At 41.6% G+C, this 18,202-nt stretch overlaps 1 protein-coding gene across 2 annotated transcripts in view; it reads right to left on the bottom strand.

Annotated features, from left to right (window-relative positions):
- The window catches only part of gmds (GDP-mannose 4,6-dehydratase), a 269,412-nt gene extending 254,532 nt beyond the window's left edge, over nucleotides 1-14,880 (bottom strand). For both annotated transcript variants that reach the window (XM_061684765.1, XM_061684766.1), the window contains exon 1: nucleotides 14,654-14,880. In XM_061684765.1, the coding sequence (XP_061540749.1) occupies nucleotides 14,654-14,752 (99 nt within the window). In that variant the 5' untranslated portion in view covers nucleotides 14,753-14,880. The remainder of the gene's footprint in view (nucleotides 1-14,653) is intronic.
- Between the last annotated feature and the right edge of the window lie 3,322 nt (nucleotides 14,881-18,202).

Genomic DNA, 18,202 nt, shown 5'->3' with positions numbered 1-18,202 from the left:
AGCGACCGCGCTGACGTCACTGCGGTTATCCCGCGAGCAGTTTGCCTTTATACTCAAGCGCAACCCACGCGCGCTGTTTTGAAAATGTGCTTCAGTTCTCCTCCAAGGTGTCGCTACGGCTAGTATTGGCTAGGACACCACAGGGTGGAGTTTCCTCTGCATTTTATGGCCATTTCCGGTAACCGTTTTTACTTACCTTTCCTGTACATATATGCAGTCATATGTACCCCTGCCATATTGGAATGAAAGTGTAGGCTACACCTTTTTCATTACCACTAGGGGGCATACTAGAATGAAAGTGTACAACTTTTTCATAACCTCTAGGGAGCGGTGGCATATTAGAATGAAAGTGTACAGCCTTTTCCGAACCTCTAGATGGCAGCAGACATTTATAAAATGTGAGTCTTTTTCATTTTCTCCTGTACCCATGTATAATGCGCACTATTGACTTTTGACAATTTTGGGGGGTGAAAAATGCACATCATACACGAGAAATTACAGTAATGGAAATTTCAAACAGTGTGCTTGAATTCTTATGTAACGTAAACCAGCCATCGGTGCGGAAGGCCTTGGCGCAATTTTATCGAAAGTGACCCTGCATATACAGTATTTTGGACTCAATGACATCAATGGACATGTGTGCTGACAAACATTCAAACCTCCCTTAAACAGAGTTAGAATACCACCATCCTGAAAACTCCAACAATACTCTAGAGATCTTCCAAGCCGTTACAGGATCAATGGTCTTCAATGTGTGTATTCATGAGTGAAAGTGTGAACTCTTTCTTGTTCCCGTCATCCATTTTAACTCATCTTTTTTCCATCCTCAGACTTTCCAACCGCACATTCTGCACCACTGGGGAACATTCTGAGCCGATCATGGCATTTATCCCTCAGTCCCGCTCACATATGACCACGTATACAAACAGACACTTGCACATGCCAGACCTGCGCTTCCTGTCCAGGTCTGGGAAGTAACAGTCGGGGCAGAAGGCCAGTACATAGAAAGAAAGGTTGAAGGAGTCTGGAGAAGCCCCAGGCCTTGCACTCACCCACAGTCATGATGGAAGTTTAGTCAACAGGAGATCCTGCTTCTGGAGAGACCACACTACATTCTGTCCAAGTCTGGTAAGGAGGTGGACTTAGACTACACCGGCGGACTAATAATGAGACAGTCAAATTTCATCTCTTAAAGAACTTCTTAAAGAACACGTTACTGTGAACTACTTTAAAGCTGTGGAGCACACCATATACCAACTGCTAACTTGGAGTATGCAATTGATTTACAAAATGTCCATTGTATTCTAAGTGCTGGCTATTCTTTAGCCCATCCTATAAGAAAATTACTTCAGAGAACCAACACGTGCTGAACATTTTGTATAGCACTTTTCTTACAGCTAATGCTGACATTGTTGACAAATACGTCCAATGCATTTTTGCCCTGCTAATAAGACATTTTCATCATTTAGACTAATGTTTTACCATTATTATCCTAAAATACAGCCTAAATATATATTTATCCAAATTTCACATGCGCTATAAGGTCTGCAACTGCACAATGAGCAGTCTGTACAAAGTGATTGACAAACCCCTGTCTGTATATACCAGATTAGGAGATGGGCCCAGGTAGCCCCTTTCCATAGCGTTCAGTGGTCCAGCTGGTGTCATGCTTTCCTCCCTCTGTGCCAGGGTCAAAGCGTTCCATGCCAGACCAATATGGAAAAAAAGCCTGAAGAGCTGCAGCTCTGTTTAAAAACAAGAAGCTCCTTTAAAGCTGTATTAGCCCATAAACCCTAGCCTCACCTCACTGTTTCCTGTTATGGAGAGTTGAATATTGGGTTGGAGAAACGAGTGGACACAAAAACACAAGCACTATTCTAGGCTCACCTGCCATAGTGATACCAAATGGCCAAATCTACTCACTCATTGTAAAACCTTGACACATTATCTATTTTTTAGCAGTTATACTGAATATATGTTTTTAGTGAGTGAGTGATGGAGACATAATGTTATTAATTAATATATAAATACATTTAAATGTACTTCTACAGCTATACTGTCTTTTTAAATGGTGACTGAATCACAATAACAATATTTGAAAGGATACAAAAGCTTTGGGTAAAAACAATGCAAATTTTCTTCACACTGAAAAAGGTTTGTCAAAAATATGTACATTTGATTTTGTAGCGTAGCAAAAAAATTTTAAATTTCATTTTATAGTGCACCACTTCATATTGTGAGTAGTTTACTCTCATGTAACCAAAACATTAGTTAAATCAATATGATACAGTCCATATTGATTAAACTAATGTTTCGTCCACTGAAAACAACACCCAAAATAATTGACATTAACTACAGTTTAATCAATAGTGCACTTCTCTGAAAATGTGCTCAACTATGCATTTTTATCTTTGTAGCGTTTTTGATTCAGCTTTAGTACAGGATCTCATTAGATTGTGCAAATGGTCATAATGCTGTGGCTGATTGTTGAGGTGCAGTTTATCATTGTACATTTTGAGGCATATGTGACGCAAGGAAAAATAAAGGCTTTAGTTGCAACAACGACATAATATGTATAATGTGTTGTTCAGCACAAACAAAAACACAGAGGCAACAGTGAGTACAGTATTGGAAGTTTGGTACCACCTGCTGGTCAATGAATAAACTGTGATGAGATAAACCACCATATCACGACCTGAATTCTGTGACTCTTGAGGTGTAATTATTACACTTACATTTGAATTAGGAAACATCTCTATGGTGTGTTTGAGAGTGTGTCTCTATAAATTAAACACACAGACTACATGTATTTGTTTGTGTAAGAAGCTTTTTTTCTTTTAACCGCAAGTTCACACTGTCAACAATTAAACCTGATAACGTTTAAGGAAGTATTCATATCTGAACACAATACAGACAAACCCAAGAGCAAATGAATAAAACAAAGTATGCCGGTACAAAGAAAGCCCTTCATTCTACTTGACTCATGTCACTCAAAATAATACTTCAGAGCACTCTTGTGTATTGAGTCATTTGTAGTGCTGCATAACATAGATAAACACATTGATTAAACAGGTGAAAAGACAACACACAAAAAATCCCTAAAAAACTGGGTAAACAAGTGGCGCAAGGAACAAGGATATATTTAGATAAAGGTGGATAGTACGGTGGCCTGGATGTCAAAACAATATAAAAAATTGTGAAACCGTAGGGGAAAGCTTCTGGGCATTTTGATTGAATGTAAACTGGGACGTGAAGACGGCGTGCAACGGAGATGATAATGTTGAATCGCGTCAAAACCAGTGGTCCACCGATCGGCTGCTAAAGAAAGCCACCCGACTGAACTATGGCGCAGCGTACGTGGTTAGGCAACTGTTTCCTTCCCGGTCGACTAGACCAGAATATTGTACATTTTCGGGTTTGCGAGCCGTGCCGCCACATCGCCTCGGCTCAAGCCATATAAATAGTACGTAAAGCATCAAACGTTGTTCAACATCAATGCTAAACTATACTCGTAATGTATAATGTGCCTGTCGATGAAAAAGCAAAGCTTGTAACCAGAATGTATGCAAGGTAGATCCCTCGCTCGGTACGTTCAAAAATGAATGGAGCCGGCAGCTTCCTTGTAACCATCAACACTTTCCCTTTAATTCTCGCCACCATCCTCTCACTTTAGCAACCTACTTCTTCCTTAACTCTTAATCTATCTTATTATGGTTTAAGAAATGTGATCAAGTATAATATATTGTATACACAGCATCAAACGCCTCTACAGGCTCGCTGTTCAGGGCGTCCGTATATACAATCGCTATTTGGGATGGACATCACGTTCCATCTATGTAGCCTTGCCGAGAAAGGCCGTGGGATTTCCAAGAATGTCTGTGAAATGGGCCCCTCCCTTTTTGGGTTTCTGCAATTTTAAATTCTTTTGTCTATTTGTAAAAGTGTTTCATCTTTTGTTTTAATGTTTTCTGAAATGTTAAAGTATTTTGTGTTTTGTTTTTGTGGTTCCTCAAGTGTTAAGGTGTTTCGTCTTTTGTTAATTTGTTTTATGAAATGTTAAAAGGTTTTGTGTTTTGTTTTTGTGGTTCCTGAAATGTTAAAGTGTTTCATCTTTTGTTAATTTCTTTTCTGAAATGTTGACATTTTTTGTGTTTTGTTTTTGTGGTTCCTGAAATGTTAAAGTGTTTTGTTAATTTGCTTTCTGAAATGTTATAGTGTTTTGTTTTTTCTGAAATGTTAAAGTGTTTCAGAATTTGTTATATTGTTTTGCACTTCCAGGCCACCGTAGGATAGCGGAAATTATTTTCAACATTTGTGTTACTATGTCATCGATAGAACCATCATCCTTCAGAATCACAATGACAACATGTCTGTTTGTAGCCCTGAACCAGGAAGTACCCTACTAACTATCGGTGCAATAGCAAAAACAAACCTGTGCTCTACTGACCAGCATTGTAGTTATGCATGGTCATTATAGGATGAGAAAATCTAATAGGGCCTTGAGATTTCTGCCCATCCGCGTCTGATAAATCCGTAATCAGCCATTGCCTCCATATTCTTCGGAAGTAGAATTCTAATTACTTGAGAAGGAGTGAGTGACAGGTAGAGTGGGTGTGAGACCTTAGCCCAGTGCTCCTCAATTGTTTTCTGTTACAACCCCCCCCCCCCCCCAGCAGGAAGAAGAAAAAAAAATTTGACCCCCCCCCCCCCGCGAGTACACCTCTATATAACATTGTATATAAAGGATAATCTAATCCTTATAAACATTGAAGAAAGTAGAAAAGAAAGAGCGCAGCACGGTGGACGACTGGTTAGAGCGTCAGCCTCACAGTTCTGAGGACCCGGGTTCAATCCCCGGTCCCGCCTGTGTGGAGTTTGCATGTTCTCCCCGTGCCTGCGTGGGTTTTCTCCGGGCACTCCGGTTTCCTCCCACATCCCAAAAAACATGCATTAATTGGAGACTCAAAATTGCCCGTAGGTGTGAATGTGAGTGCGAATGGTTGTTTGTTTGTATGTGCCCTGCGATTGGCTGGCAACCAGTTCAGGGTGTACCCCGCCTCCTGCCCGATAACAGCTGGGATAGGCTCCAGCACTCCCGCGACCCTTGTGAGGAGAAGCGGCTCAGAAAATGGATGGATGGATGGATGGACAAAAGAAAGAGATATAGACTACCATCTACTGCAGTGGATGTGCAATTACACTTTATTCTTGTACGGCAAATCATGTTCTTCAGGGTCTCACACGCCCCCGCCCCCCCGGAATCGCCAGCTCGTAACCCACTATTTGAGAAGCATTGCCTTAGCCTGTCCTTTTGAGTCTCATTTTCTATACAAACCACAATGTTTTTCTAATCCTAACCAGACCTTAAATTTGCCATCCTAACTATCAAGAGTAAATTTAATTTTAGCTGGGTTTAGTTGGGACATAGTTTTATTTATAATGTTCTCATAGTTTTATATAAAGTATTCTATTGTGGGATGCTTTGAAACCTCATGCTGAGACAGCAACTGCATTAAATGTAATTCAGCTTTCTATCACTAGCTACATACAGTTACATTTTCTTACCGTTTAAACATTGCCAAAGTAATGTCAGACATTCTGTTGATGAATCGGCCTTGAAGGAGCCGTCATCATCAGTTACGAGGGACAGAGGAGTTGTGTGCATGGATTCTTAGTTTTATGACTATTATTTCTGGCACTTGTCAGAGTCCATTCTCTGTTGCAAACAGTGATTGCATCAAGGGACTTAATCGAATGCCAACAAATGAAGAACAACAAGACCTCAGAGTATCATATGGCAGTGGACCATACCAGCCGAGCTGAAGAATGAAATATGAACCTAAAGGAAAAAGTAGTAAAGCATAACTGTGAGACAGCGAGGATGAACCTGTCCTCTTCATAACCCCATATCGTAAAACAGCAAAATCAGCCACAAGGCCTCCCAGTTCTGCAGCGCTGCCTTGGCACACAGGTGGGCTCTCATAACTCACACCCTCTCACCCCATTACTTCACGCTGACAGTTGAGTCAAAGGTATTCCGACAAAGCAGCATGCCACCTTAAAATTTATGGTCAATAATTAGTAAAGCAATTTATGACCACTGTGACCTCATAGCCCAGCAAGTGACTTCTTCAGATAGTCTATCCAGATGCATGTCTGTCTCCTGCATGCAGTCCCAGTACCACAATATTATCATGACTGGATGAATAAAAATTACTTAACAGTGTTATTCTTTTTTCCTGGTTCGCAAAAGAATGTGAGATCTGAAAATTATTTTAAGAGAGGGCCTGCATGCTATATAAAGTAAACCTAAAATATATTGCCTATTGTCACTTGCTTGAAAGAAGACAATCTTCTCACTTATCGCAGAAAGCCAAAGCAGGGAAGCCTGGACTTCCCCCTCCCCGGCCACATTGTCCAGCTCTTCCAACAGAGTTCCAAGGCCAGCCGAGAGGTATAATCTCTCCTGTGTGTCCTGGATCTTCCCCGTAGCCACCTCCCTTTGGGACATGCTAGGGAGGCATCCAGGAAACATCTTAAGCCGATGCCCAAGCCAACTCACCTGGCTCCTCTCGATGTGATGAACCTGGTTAAAAAAAAAAATGCTGCGTCCACCCGGCTGCTCCATCTATGCAGTGCGCCGCTGAGCTAACTTGCTACGAGTCCACACCAGCTACACGCACTTGCTGGCGCGGATCCTCTCCTCTAAGCAACTAACCCTCGCCTCCACGGCGGTAAATAAGTCACACTTGTAACACGTACCGTTATCACTAAATGTGGACAAGGTGTAGCTAAGCATGTGACACAATGAGCATGAGGAGATCGCAAAGCTGTCGTGATATGTGATAAAGACCCGAATAAGTGCTTAGGCGTACAGTATATTTTTAACATAACTTTGTCTGTAACCGTGTTATAGCAGAGAGCAACCTGGAGAGCTAATGAGCAGGTAAATTAAAAAGCGCCTAGAGAGAAAAAAATAGAACAGCTACACAGGATGCCCACGCCCGTAAGCCAGAACGAGTCGCTAATAAGGTCAAAACTATATTAGTATATTAAATATTTATAATATCAACAATGTTATTTGTGTTCGTTTAAACTGTTTTGCACCAGTTTTATGAGTTTTGAGATCTACGCAATGATACATCTCAAAATTACATTATATCTTTGTTTGATTGTTTGTAATCAATTTAGCTTGGTGAGTGGACTGTGTTTTTTATTTGTTAAAGATATGTAATTACAACAAATGCAAAATTTGAATGAAAACCAGCAGAGGTGCACATTGATACGTACTGTAAATCTCAAACTGCTAATTTTTTTCACATTTACATAACCGATTCAGATACACAATGTTTTTTACCCAACACCTGTGAAGCTAGCGCGGCTAGGTAGCCAGCAGACTAAGTAGCCAGCAGGCTAGCTGGAAAAGTGGCTGTTTAGTTTAGTCGGTGGGGAATAATGTTGGGCATCGTTTGCATTTGAGCAATTCCAGTTCCTTATTTCGATTCCGGTTCTAAACGATTCTTCATTCCGATTCTTTTAGGGGGCTGGGTCAAAAAGGTGTGGAACTAACCCAATTGGCTTAATATTCATTAACTAGTGTTTCAGCTAACAGTTAAATATAGGATTGTTAAAATAGTGATGTGGGACTGTTTCGTCACGTCAAATGGTTTATATGTACAAGTTTTAATTTGACTTTTAAACTTGTAGTCTTTTATTTTGAAGGGTACCCACCGGAACCCGGCATTTTGGCACGAAAAGTAACTTAGTAAGTAACACAGCACCGGTGAATTTTAAAAAAAAATTTTAATGGATGGAACCAAATGCTACAAAACGCTGATTCCTTTCCCTACCCGCCGATGAGGCACAAGGTTAGTGTGATATTGTGAGACAACATTTATGTGAATTTTGTCCCAATTCAGTGTGATGTAAGGTGCTACGGTGAAGTTTTAGTCCAATGTTAAGCTTTTTTTTTTTTTTTTTTTGTCATTGGTGCTTACATTGGTTTGAATACTAAAGTAAACGCTAAAAACCATCAGTGCAAAAGTGCAAGCACCCGTTTATCTTGTTTGCTGTCTCAATGTTGGCATAGATGCATTTTATTGTTTCACTCACCCAGTTGACTGAGAGTTGACTTCACTGAAGCTCGGAGTGCGTCAGACGCTACACATCGTGAGAGCCTCCTTTGCACAATATAATCTTATTCTAAGTGTCGCACTTAGGCGACTGGTCATTCATTTTAACAAAGTTATGACACTTTTGTTCACCGCCGCCGTTGGACACAAGCACATCTTTGTGCCCGTTCTTCTTGGTTTTAGCAGCTACTTTGTTGGTTTTCGCCACTTCTTCTTTGTGGTGGGAGGACTGTCGGCATCGAAACTGGGAACCAACATTTTTTTATTTGAACGGTTCCGGGAAAACAGGAACTTTAGTCCCGGTACTAATCCCGTCTCGATTCTCGATGCCCAACCCTAGGATTAATGAACCAACGACGAGCGCAAAACAGAACTGTCAGGATTCTACCTGTGGCCAAGCTACGGCGAGGGATCAACGTTAAAGTAAACCATTTTAAGCTAAAAAGAAAAACTTTTCTGTATGGAGATGCAGATAAAACTCGTCATTCATAAGTCAAAACGTGCCAGCGTACTCTCTTACCGGTTCAATAGATAGTTTTCAAATGATCAAATATGACTTTTCATTTGTTGGAATATTATTTTGAAATAGTAACAGATTGAGCTGATTTGTTATTTGCTCGGTTACGTCCTCCAGTTTTCAAAAGATCAAATAGGACACGGGTGTCAAACTCATTTTTGTCTTGGGTCGCATTGTAGTTATGATTTCCCTCAGAAGGCGGTTAGAACAGTGAAACCATATAAATGTTTAATCACCAAATCATATTATTACCATTACACAATAAATTGAGGTATAACTAGTTTTGAAACCTGAAGACAAGGATAATAGTTTGTTCAAGTATTGTTTAAGTTACTGTAGAAGAAGGGTTTGGTAACAGAAAAATGCAATATCTGCACATTATTGTTTATTATTATGACAATTTGGAATTTGCGTAAAGATTTTAGCAAAAATCACAGAACTTGACGAGCATGATTTGCTTTCGTGGGCCACATACAATGATGTGGCGGGCATCTGGCCCCCGGGCCTTGAGTTTGACACCTATGAAATAGGACTTTTCATTTGTTGGACTATTATTTTGAAACGGTACAAGGAGTAACAAATCGAATGTATTTGTTATTTGCTCGGTTATGTCCTCATGAATAGTGAGTGAGGATCTAGACCCCCGAGTCCGAGCTTTACCACTCACTGTGCATACTTTCAAGCTCACTCACTCATTCTCTCCACCATTCTTCGTTGCACTGGCCCCAACCCCCTGACTCGTTTATCCAATCACATTCAGATACCTTTATGGCCTTGCAAACCCTTGGAACTCCAAAACCAATTCGCCAGACACAACTGCAGGGTCGCTACAGTACATAATAGTAGTACATAATTTAAACAACTACAGGAGGCTTGTTGCAAGAGCCAACTGTCTGTGAGACTATGAAGGTGTTTGCGTGCAATTTTTGATTGGATGTGTGAGCGGTGGGGCGAACGGAAGGAGGAAGAATCGGTTGTTGTATGTCTGTGAGCGGAAGGCTTGATTGAAATTGTAGTTGTTGGTAACATTAACTGTTCATTTTCACAATAAAGATCGACCACCATTTGTCTTTTTTTTTTGTCGTCCAAATAGCCACTACAGTACAGAATTAGAATTATAATCTTTATTCTCATTGCACAGTGTACTGTCTGTCTTTTCAATGGTACATAAGGGCGTTTGGGGAATTCGCTGACGACTTACGGGTGACGTAAAGATTTAGGCTATTTGTCAGCTAGCATTAGCGCTGTGGTATTTAAACTGGGGGGCGCGGCCCCCAGGGGGGACCCGGTGTTATGACAGGGGGGGAGCGGGGCTACCATGAACACTTTTCATTATTAAGTTACACCCAGCAGATGGAGCTAATTTTACTACCGAGCATCTTAAAAACACCACCAAAAGAGGGCTTTTAAAAATTTTTTAACAAAACAGGAAAAAAATTTCACCGCTAGCGTGGACAAGTTTGTGAGAGGACTACCCATTAAATGCAAAGCAGATGACGAATCAGTAATTCAACCAAAGCAAATACGCGAAAATATGCCGACGCCTATCTTGCCCACGGCTTCACCTGTCCAACAATGGGTAATGAGGAGAGACCACAATGTGTACTGTGTCTCAAAATACTGGCTGCTGACAGCAGGAAGCCGAATAAGTTGAGACATCATTCGGAGACTTCAAATCCCGAACACAAACATAAACCCACTGATTTCTGCAGAAAAAAATTAAGTGACTGTCGTGCACAACAGAGTTTCTTTACTAAAGCAGCATCAGTGTCATCGAACGCCCAACTTGCCTCCTACAAAGTGGCATACAGAGTTGCTAGGTGTAAAAAGCCTCACACCATCACTGAGGAGTTAATACTTCCGTCTGCTATTGATATGGTTTCCACCATGATCGATGAAGTTACAGCAAGTAAGCTATAGGCAATTCCTCTGTCAGACAACACTATTGCGAGGTGCATTCATGACATGTCAAAAGACATAGAGGAGCAGCTTAACGACAAGATATGAGATGCACGTTTTGCTCTGCAGATGGATGAAGCGACTGACTGTAACAAAGATTGTTTGCTGATAACATATGTCAGATTTAGTGATAATGAGGACCTCAGTGAGGATTTGCTTTTTTGCAAACGTGTAACCGACAGAGCAACTCCAGAGGAGTTGTTTAAAATTGCAGATACATACCTGAAAAAGGCTGATCTGAACTGGAAGGACTGTGTGGGGATCTGCACAGATGGGGATCAGGCAATGGCTGGGAAACGAGGAGGCCTGCAAGCGCTTGTCATGCACGTTGCTCCTGATGCGCAGTGGACTCACTGCGTTATCCACAGAGAAGCGCTCACGTCCAAACAGCTGAGCGCTGAACTGAGCGATGTAATGACGGACATCATTGCCACAGTGAACTACATTAAAACAAGACCGGTCAAAGCCCGGATTTTTGCCGCACTTTGTGAAGAAATGGGCTCTGATCACACAGCAGTTTTATTCCACAGCTGTTCGGTGGCTGTCACGGGGTAAAGTTTTATCCCGGGTGTTTGAACTGCGGATGAGATCCGAGTATTCTTGGAAGAGGAGGGTCATTACCCTCTTACCCACAAGTTTAAAGACAATAACTTTGTCATGAAACTCGCATACCGCAGTGACATCTTTCAAAAACTCAATGAGTTGCAGATCCAGGGTACCAAAACACACCTTCCACACCTGGCAGATAAAATCACATCATTTACTAGAAAACTAGAGATGTGGGAGCAGCGAGTGAAAGATGGGAATATAGATTCCTTTGAGAACCTTCATCAGTGCCAACAAGCTGCAAAACACAGTGACCACATGCATCAAAAATCATATCTCCTCTCTGGAAAAACATTTCCGGAGATACTTTCCAGAGCAGGATCCTGCAAAATATGACTGAATCCGAGACCCCTTCAATGCCAGACTAGCTGATGACTTCAGCGCTGCAGAAGAGGAGCAGTTTATTGATGTCACTTCTGATTCAGCTTTGAGGCTCCAGTTTCAGTCCAAGACACTGGCTGCTTTTTGGATTGGAGTGCAAAAGGACAAATAACTGCTCGGCAGGAGAGCCATGGCCACACTGCTGCCTTTCGCCACATCCTACTTGTGTGAGATAGGGTTTTTTTTAGTTGCCTCAATCAAGACCAAATACAGGTCAAAGCTGGACAATGAAAATGAACTTCGTGTGGCTGTCTCACAGTTGTGTCCATGATTAGAAAAAATCTGCAGCACAAAGCAAGCCCACACCAGCCACTGCAGGAATTCAAATTTGAGCAGAAATTTGTTTTTTAGGTTTTTGTTTATTCTTGGTGGCTTGGTAAATTCTCCAGTGTAATTTTTCAACTGTAAAAGTGACCACTGCATTGATCATTGGAGTTATGTTTGTTTGTCAGAGGGTTTGGAGGAAGATGGATGAAGAACAGAACCCAAGCTGCTTGAAGGTCCAGTGTGAAATATCAACAGTCAGTCATGATTTGGGGTGCAATGTCCAGTGCAGGTGTTGGCCAACTCTGCTTTCTTAAATCCAAGGTCACCACAACAGTCTACCAGAATGTTTTACAGGACTTTATGATTACTTCTGCTGAGGATCTGTATGAAGATGCAGATTTCATTTCCAGCAGGACCTGGCCCCTGCCCATGGCACCAAAACCTGGTTTGATGCCCATGCCATCACAGTGCTTCACTGGCCAGCCAACGAGCCGGATCTAAACCCCATTGAGAATCGATGAGGGGCACCAGACCCAAAAACAAAGACGAACTGACAGCAATCATCAAGGAAATCTGGGCTTCCATAACTCCCAGGCAATGCCACAGGCTGATTGCCTCAATGCCATGGCGCATCGGGCCAGTGATTAAAGCAAAGGGATTCCCAACCAAGTATTGACGATTAACATATTGTTTTGAAGGCGGCACGGTGAACGACTGGTTAGAGCGTCAGCCTCACAGTTCTGAGGACCGGGGTTATTATTAGTTTGCATGTTCTCCCCGTGCCTGCGTGGGTTTTCTCCGGGCACTCCGGTTTCCTCCCACCTCCCAAAAACATGCCTGAATTGGAGACTCTAAATTGCCCGTAAGTGTGGACGTGAGTGCAAATGGTTGTTTGTTTGTATGTCCCCTACGATTGGCTGGCAACCTGTTCAGGGTGTACCCTGCCTCCTGCCCGATGATAGCTGGGATCGGCTCCAGCGCGCCCGCGACCCTAGTGAGGAAAAGCGGCTCAGAAAATGGATGCATATTGTTTTGAAAGTACCATATTTTGATTGATTTAATGTGACCCTAATTTATTTCTTTTATTTCTTTTTTTTCTACAAAAACTGCAAAGTAAATGGTGATTTCTTCACAGTATTAAACTTTTTTAAATTTCTGATTTCGTGGGTTTTATGAGCTGGAAACCCAAATTATGTAAAAATAAACAAATAAATACTTGTTGTATTTTGAAGTTGTTTAAATTGTGGGCCCTGAATCTATAATCTGTGAAAGTTTAATTTTTTGAATGGAATTATGGAAATAAATAAACATTTCCATGATATTCTAATTATTGGAAAGGGTCTGTATTTGAGGATAGTCTTGCATATTTTGCAAGTGACTGTGCTGATGGTCTAATTTTTACAAAAATATTTCCACACGCTTGAAGCACCGCTGCTAGTTTGCTACAAGAACTGACCAACCACCTGTTGATTTCAGTGAGGCAGCCATGATGGTAATGTAAAAACACGTGATTGCCAACTATTCAACTACAAGCTATAGTAGTCATAGCACAGTGGTTAAGTCTAAACGTCGACTAGTCAGTTCAACCACTACCACGGACCCACAATTACAACCTACGTACCAATATTTGTTCCATGAAATTGCATTAATTTATGTCTTATGGTTCGCCAATAACTGGAACCACGATGACAGCTGGGATAGGCTCCAGCACGCCCACGACCCTAGTGAGGAGAAGCGGCTCAGAAAATAGATGGATGGATGGATGGATGGATGGATGGATTAGTACGTATTTTTGGGGTTGGTTCCCCCCCCCCCCCACCTAAAAAAAAAGCAAAGGAAAAAACAAAAACAAAAAATATTTTTTAAAAATTGAAAAAAAGGGAAATATTTGGGAAATCAAAAATAAATTGGAAAAAAGTGCTCAGACACTGAATAGTGCCCCTCTTAACAAAGATGCCGTCGAAAGACATACATTTGACATTTCAGACAAGCTTCAAGAACAACTCACAGAACATCTAACAGAATTTGATAATGAAACAAACATTATGCCATACAAAAAGACGAGGCCACTGATAGCAATAGATTGTTTTGTTTATTGTTTATGTCCGTTTTCACTTGTCAGGGTCACCGTGTCAATGAAAATGTTATGCACTTTTCGTTCCTTCTTGATCAGCTCAACTACTGTATGAGCAAATATTGATGCAAAATTTGCATATTATTTTTTTTTAGTCATATAGCTTTATTTTGAAAGGAATATGCTGATGATGCTCATAAGGCTACCCAGTTTTTAAAAGTTTTGAATTTTACTGTGTAAATCCAGTGAAACACACAGTGAATCATTTGTACTATTTTCTCCGTTTTGATAATCATACAGACTGAGCAGACTTGCTTAAATTTTACAAATTTAGGTAATAAACTTAACTTGAAATGTTTTTTTTTTTTTTTCATCGCTGTTCATTTTATTTGTCCATTTTAATGATCAGGTGACGTATGTAAAATGTTGGTGACAGTGGTTCAAAATAGTTTTTCAATTTAGTTGGGCTGAGGGACGTGAAAACAAGGTCCCCTCGGAGGGGCATGACAGAAAATAAGTGTTTAACGAGACCCGACTAATCTACTGATACGCCTACCAGTACATTCTTTATTCGATTTGTGATCATCTGTTCATTCATTTTAAAAGTTGATTTTCGCATCTGTGTAGTACCTGTTTACTGTTTAACCAAACCGACATTTCCTGTTTTCACTTGACTACTAACGCTTCTCAGCTTCTAGATAACAAGGGTTACAGTACCTGCCCAGTGATGCCGGTAACGAGAGCCACTTTCCTCTCCTTCTTTGCGTCTTCGTTCACACCAGAGCTAATGATTGCAGGTTCGGAACACTGAGACATTTTAATCCGGATCTGATTCGTACCACCAAACCGACCGCTACAAACTGTTTGTTTAGTTTGCACTGGTTTACCTTAAAACTGGCCTCAGCGTCAGTCGTCAAAAGCAAATTCACACTGTGAATCCAAACAATACGAAACAGGAAGAGGCTGTGAATGAACCAATGGCAGGAGAGCACATAGATATGAAGAATAGATTTGCCAGCACGCTGTAGCATTCCGGGTAATTGACGTGCCTACAGCGCGGCCATGTTAGGCGGGTAGACGTCCCATTAGGGACATTGAAATTATTAAATTGTAATTTGCTAATTTCTCAAACCAATTTCACTAGGCTTACTTTTTTGGTCAACGCCAAAGCCTGTGCTGTCAATAGATCCATCCATCCTATTTTCTACACCAAGAAATAAGAATAAAACCACCCATAAAATATATTGATACTTATGAAAGTTATTCCTAATTCCCTTGTTGTAATTGTACGGTCTTGTGTGCAACCTTATGTAGCACAATGTGCCGGCATCCTTGAGCTTTCTGTTCTCTTGCCGTGCACATACGCGAGGACTTTGCCCCTCCTAGCTTAGCGTCAACGTAGACACGCAGCTCAAAAACCCGTACACTGTATGGAGCGCAATAAGAACGTTAGTCTTTTTTAAGACTGGGGCTTCCAGTAACAGCACTCACTTCAGGAACTAGTTGAAATTACAAATAATTGTTGTTTATTTCTTTTAAATAATGCAGCACTCCATTTTAGCTTACAGTACGTCAATAGTCTGAATTTAAAAGAAAACTTTAGTAATATTATTTTACTGTATACCCATTGCATTATTTGGGCTTCCCTTTTTTTTTTTTTTTTTTTTTTTAAGGAGATCATAATGGGGAAAATGTGCTTTTCAGTTCCTTAATTTAATATTCAAACTGATGAACATTTGCATTTTTTTTGCAAATATTCACTCATTTTGAATTTGACGCCTGCAACATGTTCCCAAAAAGCTGAGACAGGACCAACCAAAGACTGGTACATTTGAGGAATGTTCAAAATACACCTGCTTGGAACATTCCACAGATGAACAGGTTCATTGGAAACAGGTTAGTGTCATGATTGGGTATAAAAGGAGCATCCCTCACAGGCTCAGTTGTGGAGGTTGAGGTTCACCACTTTGCGTGAGTTTGTCTATTACATTTGCAAAGAATTAGGGATTTCTTCATATATGGTCAACAATATCATCAAAAGATTCAGACAATCTGGGGAAATCTTTGCACCTAAGTGGCAAGGCCAACAACCAACATTGAATGCCCCTGACCTTCAATTCCTCAGGCGACACGCCTAAAAACCGGCATCACCATGTAAAGGACATTGGCTGGTGGGCTCAGGAACACTTCAGAAAACTACTGTCAGTTAACACATTTCCTCATCTAGAAATGCAAGTTAATTTTCTACCAAGCAAAGTGAAAGCCATATATCAACAATACCCAGAAGCGCCGCTGGCTTCTCTAGGCCCGAGCTCATCTGAGATGGACTGATGCAAAGTGGAAAAGTGTGCTGCACAAAATATGACAATGGAGACTCCGGACTGTTGAGCAACTGAAGTTTTAAATCAAGCAACGATGGGAGTTGGAGGACAAGGAAGATGGTTATTGATGTGTAATGCAGTGTAATGCAGCTTTCAGTTCCTGGTTTGCTCGTTCTGTCTGCCATTGGATTGAAAATAAAAAAAAGAGTAAAGACTAGAAGAGGCCCCTAGGGCTTTGCAGAACACCCATAACACCCTCATCTGTTGAGCCACAGTCACCATTCACCATTCAAGACAGCGTACGGATACCAAACCTCTGTGTTTCCCTTGCAGGAGAAAGAAGTGTCCATTTCATCTGTCCACCTCCATCAGGAGGCAGGATACACATGCTGCCCCCCTGTCCTATACCGCAGCTTGCAAACGGCAGCTAACGGTTTGGCATCAAATTTTAGCTCCAGTTTATTGTCCCGGAGAGGAGGTATGTCTTTCCATGTGGGACATATGCCTGGCTGGGGTTTCCAGGAAGATGGGTCCTAAATTCATCAGGCCTTTCAAGATTGAGTCTGTCATTAATCCTGTGGTGGTCAAACTCATTTTATCACCATCTCTCAAGATCCACCCGGTGTTCCATGTATCCCTGCTCAAACTTGTCATCACCATACCACTGTGTCATCTGTCAGTGCATCCTCCTCCTGCTCCTGCTCTTTGTCCTCCTCCTTGTATGCTTGATGGTCAGCCAGTTTACACGGTGAGGTTTATTTTAGACTTCAAAAGGAGGGGCAGGGGAATTTAGTACTTGGTCCACTAGGAGGGCTATGGTCCTGAGGAGCATTCTTGGGCCCCCTACACCTGGATCCTAGATCTGTCCCTCATCCGGGACTTCCACTCTCTCAATCCCTTGAAATTGGCTAAAGTCGCTAGCGTCCGTTGGGGGATAATGTGATGTTACTGTGTTTCTGGTTGCTGAACTATTTTCTTTCTTTTTGGGGGGCTAAAGTTGAAAATGTGAGCGTTTATAGGTTGAGCGGGTACAAGGTTGGCGCTTGTGTGAAGTTAGTAATTTCCCCAAAATTCTTCTTAGGCACTTATAGTGTACATCCTAGCAACGCTTGTTGTGGTACTCACAACCGTAGGTTCCTTGGTCTTTGAGGGTGGTCTTTTCTCCGCGCATCTCAGGAGGAAAACGAAGCATGTTTGGTTGAAGAAGAAAAACAGGTGGGTGAAGAAAAAGAAGTTGTCCTGTCGGGTGCACTCGTAACTTTAGTGCCGATTGAACTTGTGGCGGGCCCGTTCTTGCTCTCAACTGCATGCGTAACCGGTACGGAATGCCGGTAGTTGCTCGGTGAGGCTCCGCCAACAGATCACAACTAGAAAAAACAACGATTGAAGCTGCATGATCTTCTTCTTCGATTGAAAACGCCACCATCGGGTTGAGGCAGGTGCTCGCTCATTTGGTGCCGCCTGGTAGCACTGGAGGACAACGGAAAAGGAAAGGGGTTGGCCGAGGCCACACCGTGGCTGGCAAGATTAACGAGCCAGGACAGCAGAGAAGCAGGACACAAGAGGGGGAAAAACAGAGATAGAAGAGGTGGGAGCCAAAGGTTAAATACCCAGGAGGCGTGTCCAAGAGGACAGAGGAAACCAGAGCAGACCACGCCCATCGACTTGAATTTCAGTCTACAATTTAGCCATAAGAATGGTGTAAAAATCATATCTTAATATAACCTACTCCCAACTTTGTACTCTTACTCATAGATCAATCATATAGAATGATTGTTTAAACTTTAGTCTTGGGAAATCAACTGCTTATGGTTCAATGCAACATTCAGGCTGTTGGGCTTCAAATCGAGACAAACGGTTCTCAAAATCTCCAGCTGGACCTGTAAATTGACACCTTGACACAAACATCAAGGCATACATTTAGAATATTTCTGCAGAGTTTGTG

This window comes from Phycodurus eques, chromosome 8 (assembly GCF_024500275.1).
Source record: "Phycodurus eques isolate BA_2022a chromosome 8, UOR_Pequ_1.1, whole genome shotgun sequence".
NCBI classification, from domain to species: domain Eukaryota; kingdom Metazoa; phylum Chordata; class Actinopteri; order Syngnathiformes; family Syngnathidae; genus Phycodurus; species Phycodurus eques.
Note: the sequence above shows the minus strand (reverse complement) of the source record. Positions and strands in the feature narration are given on the sequence as shown.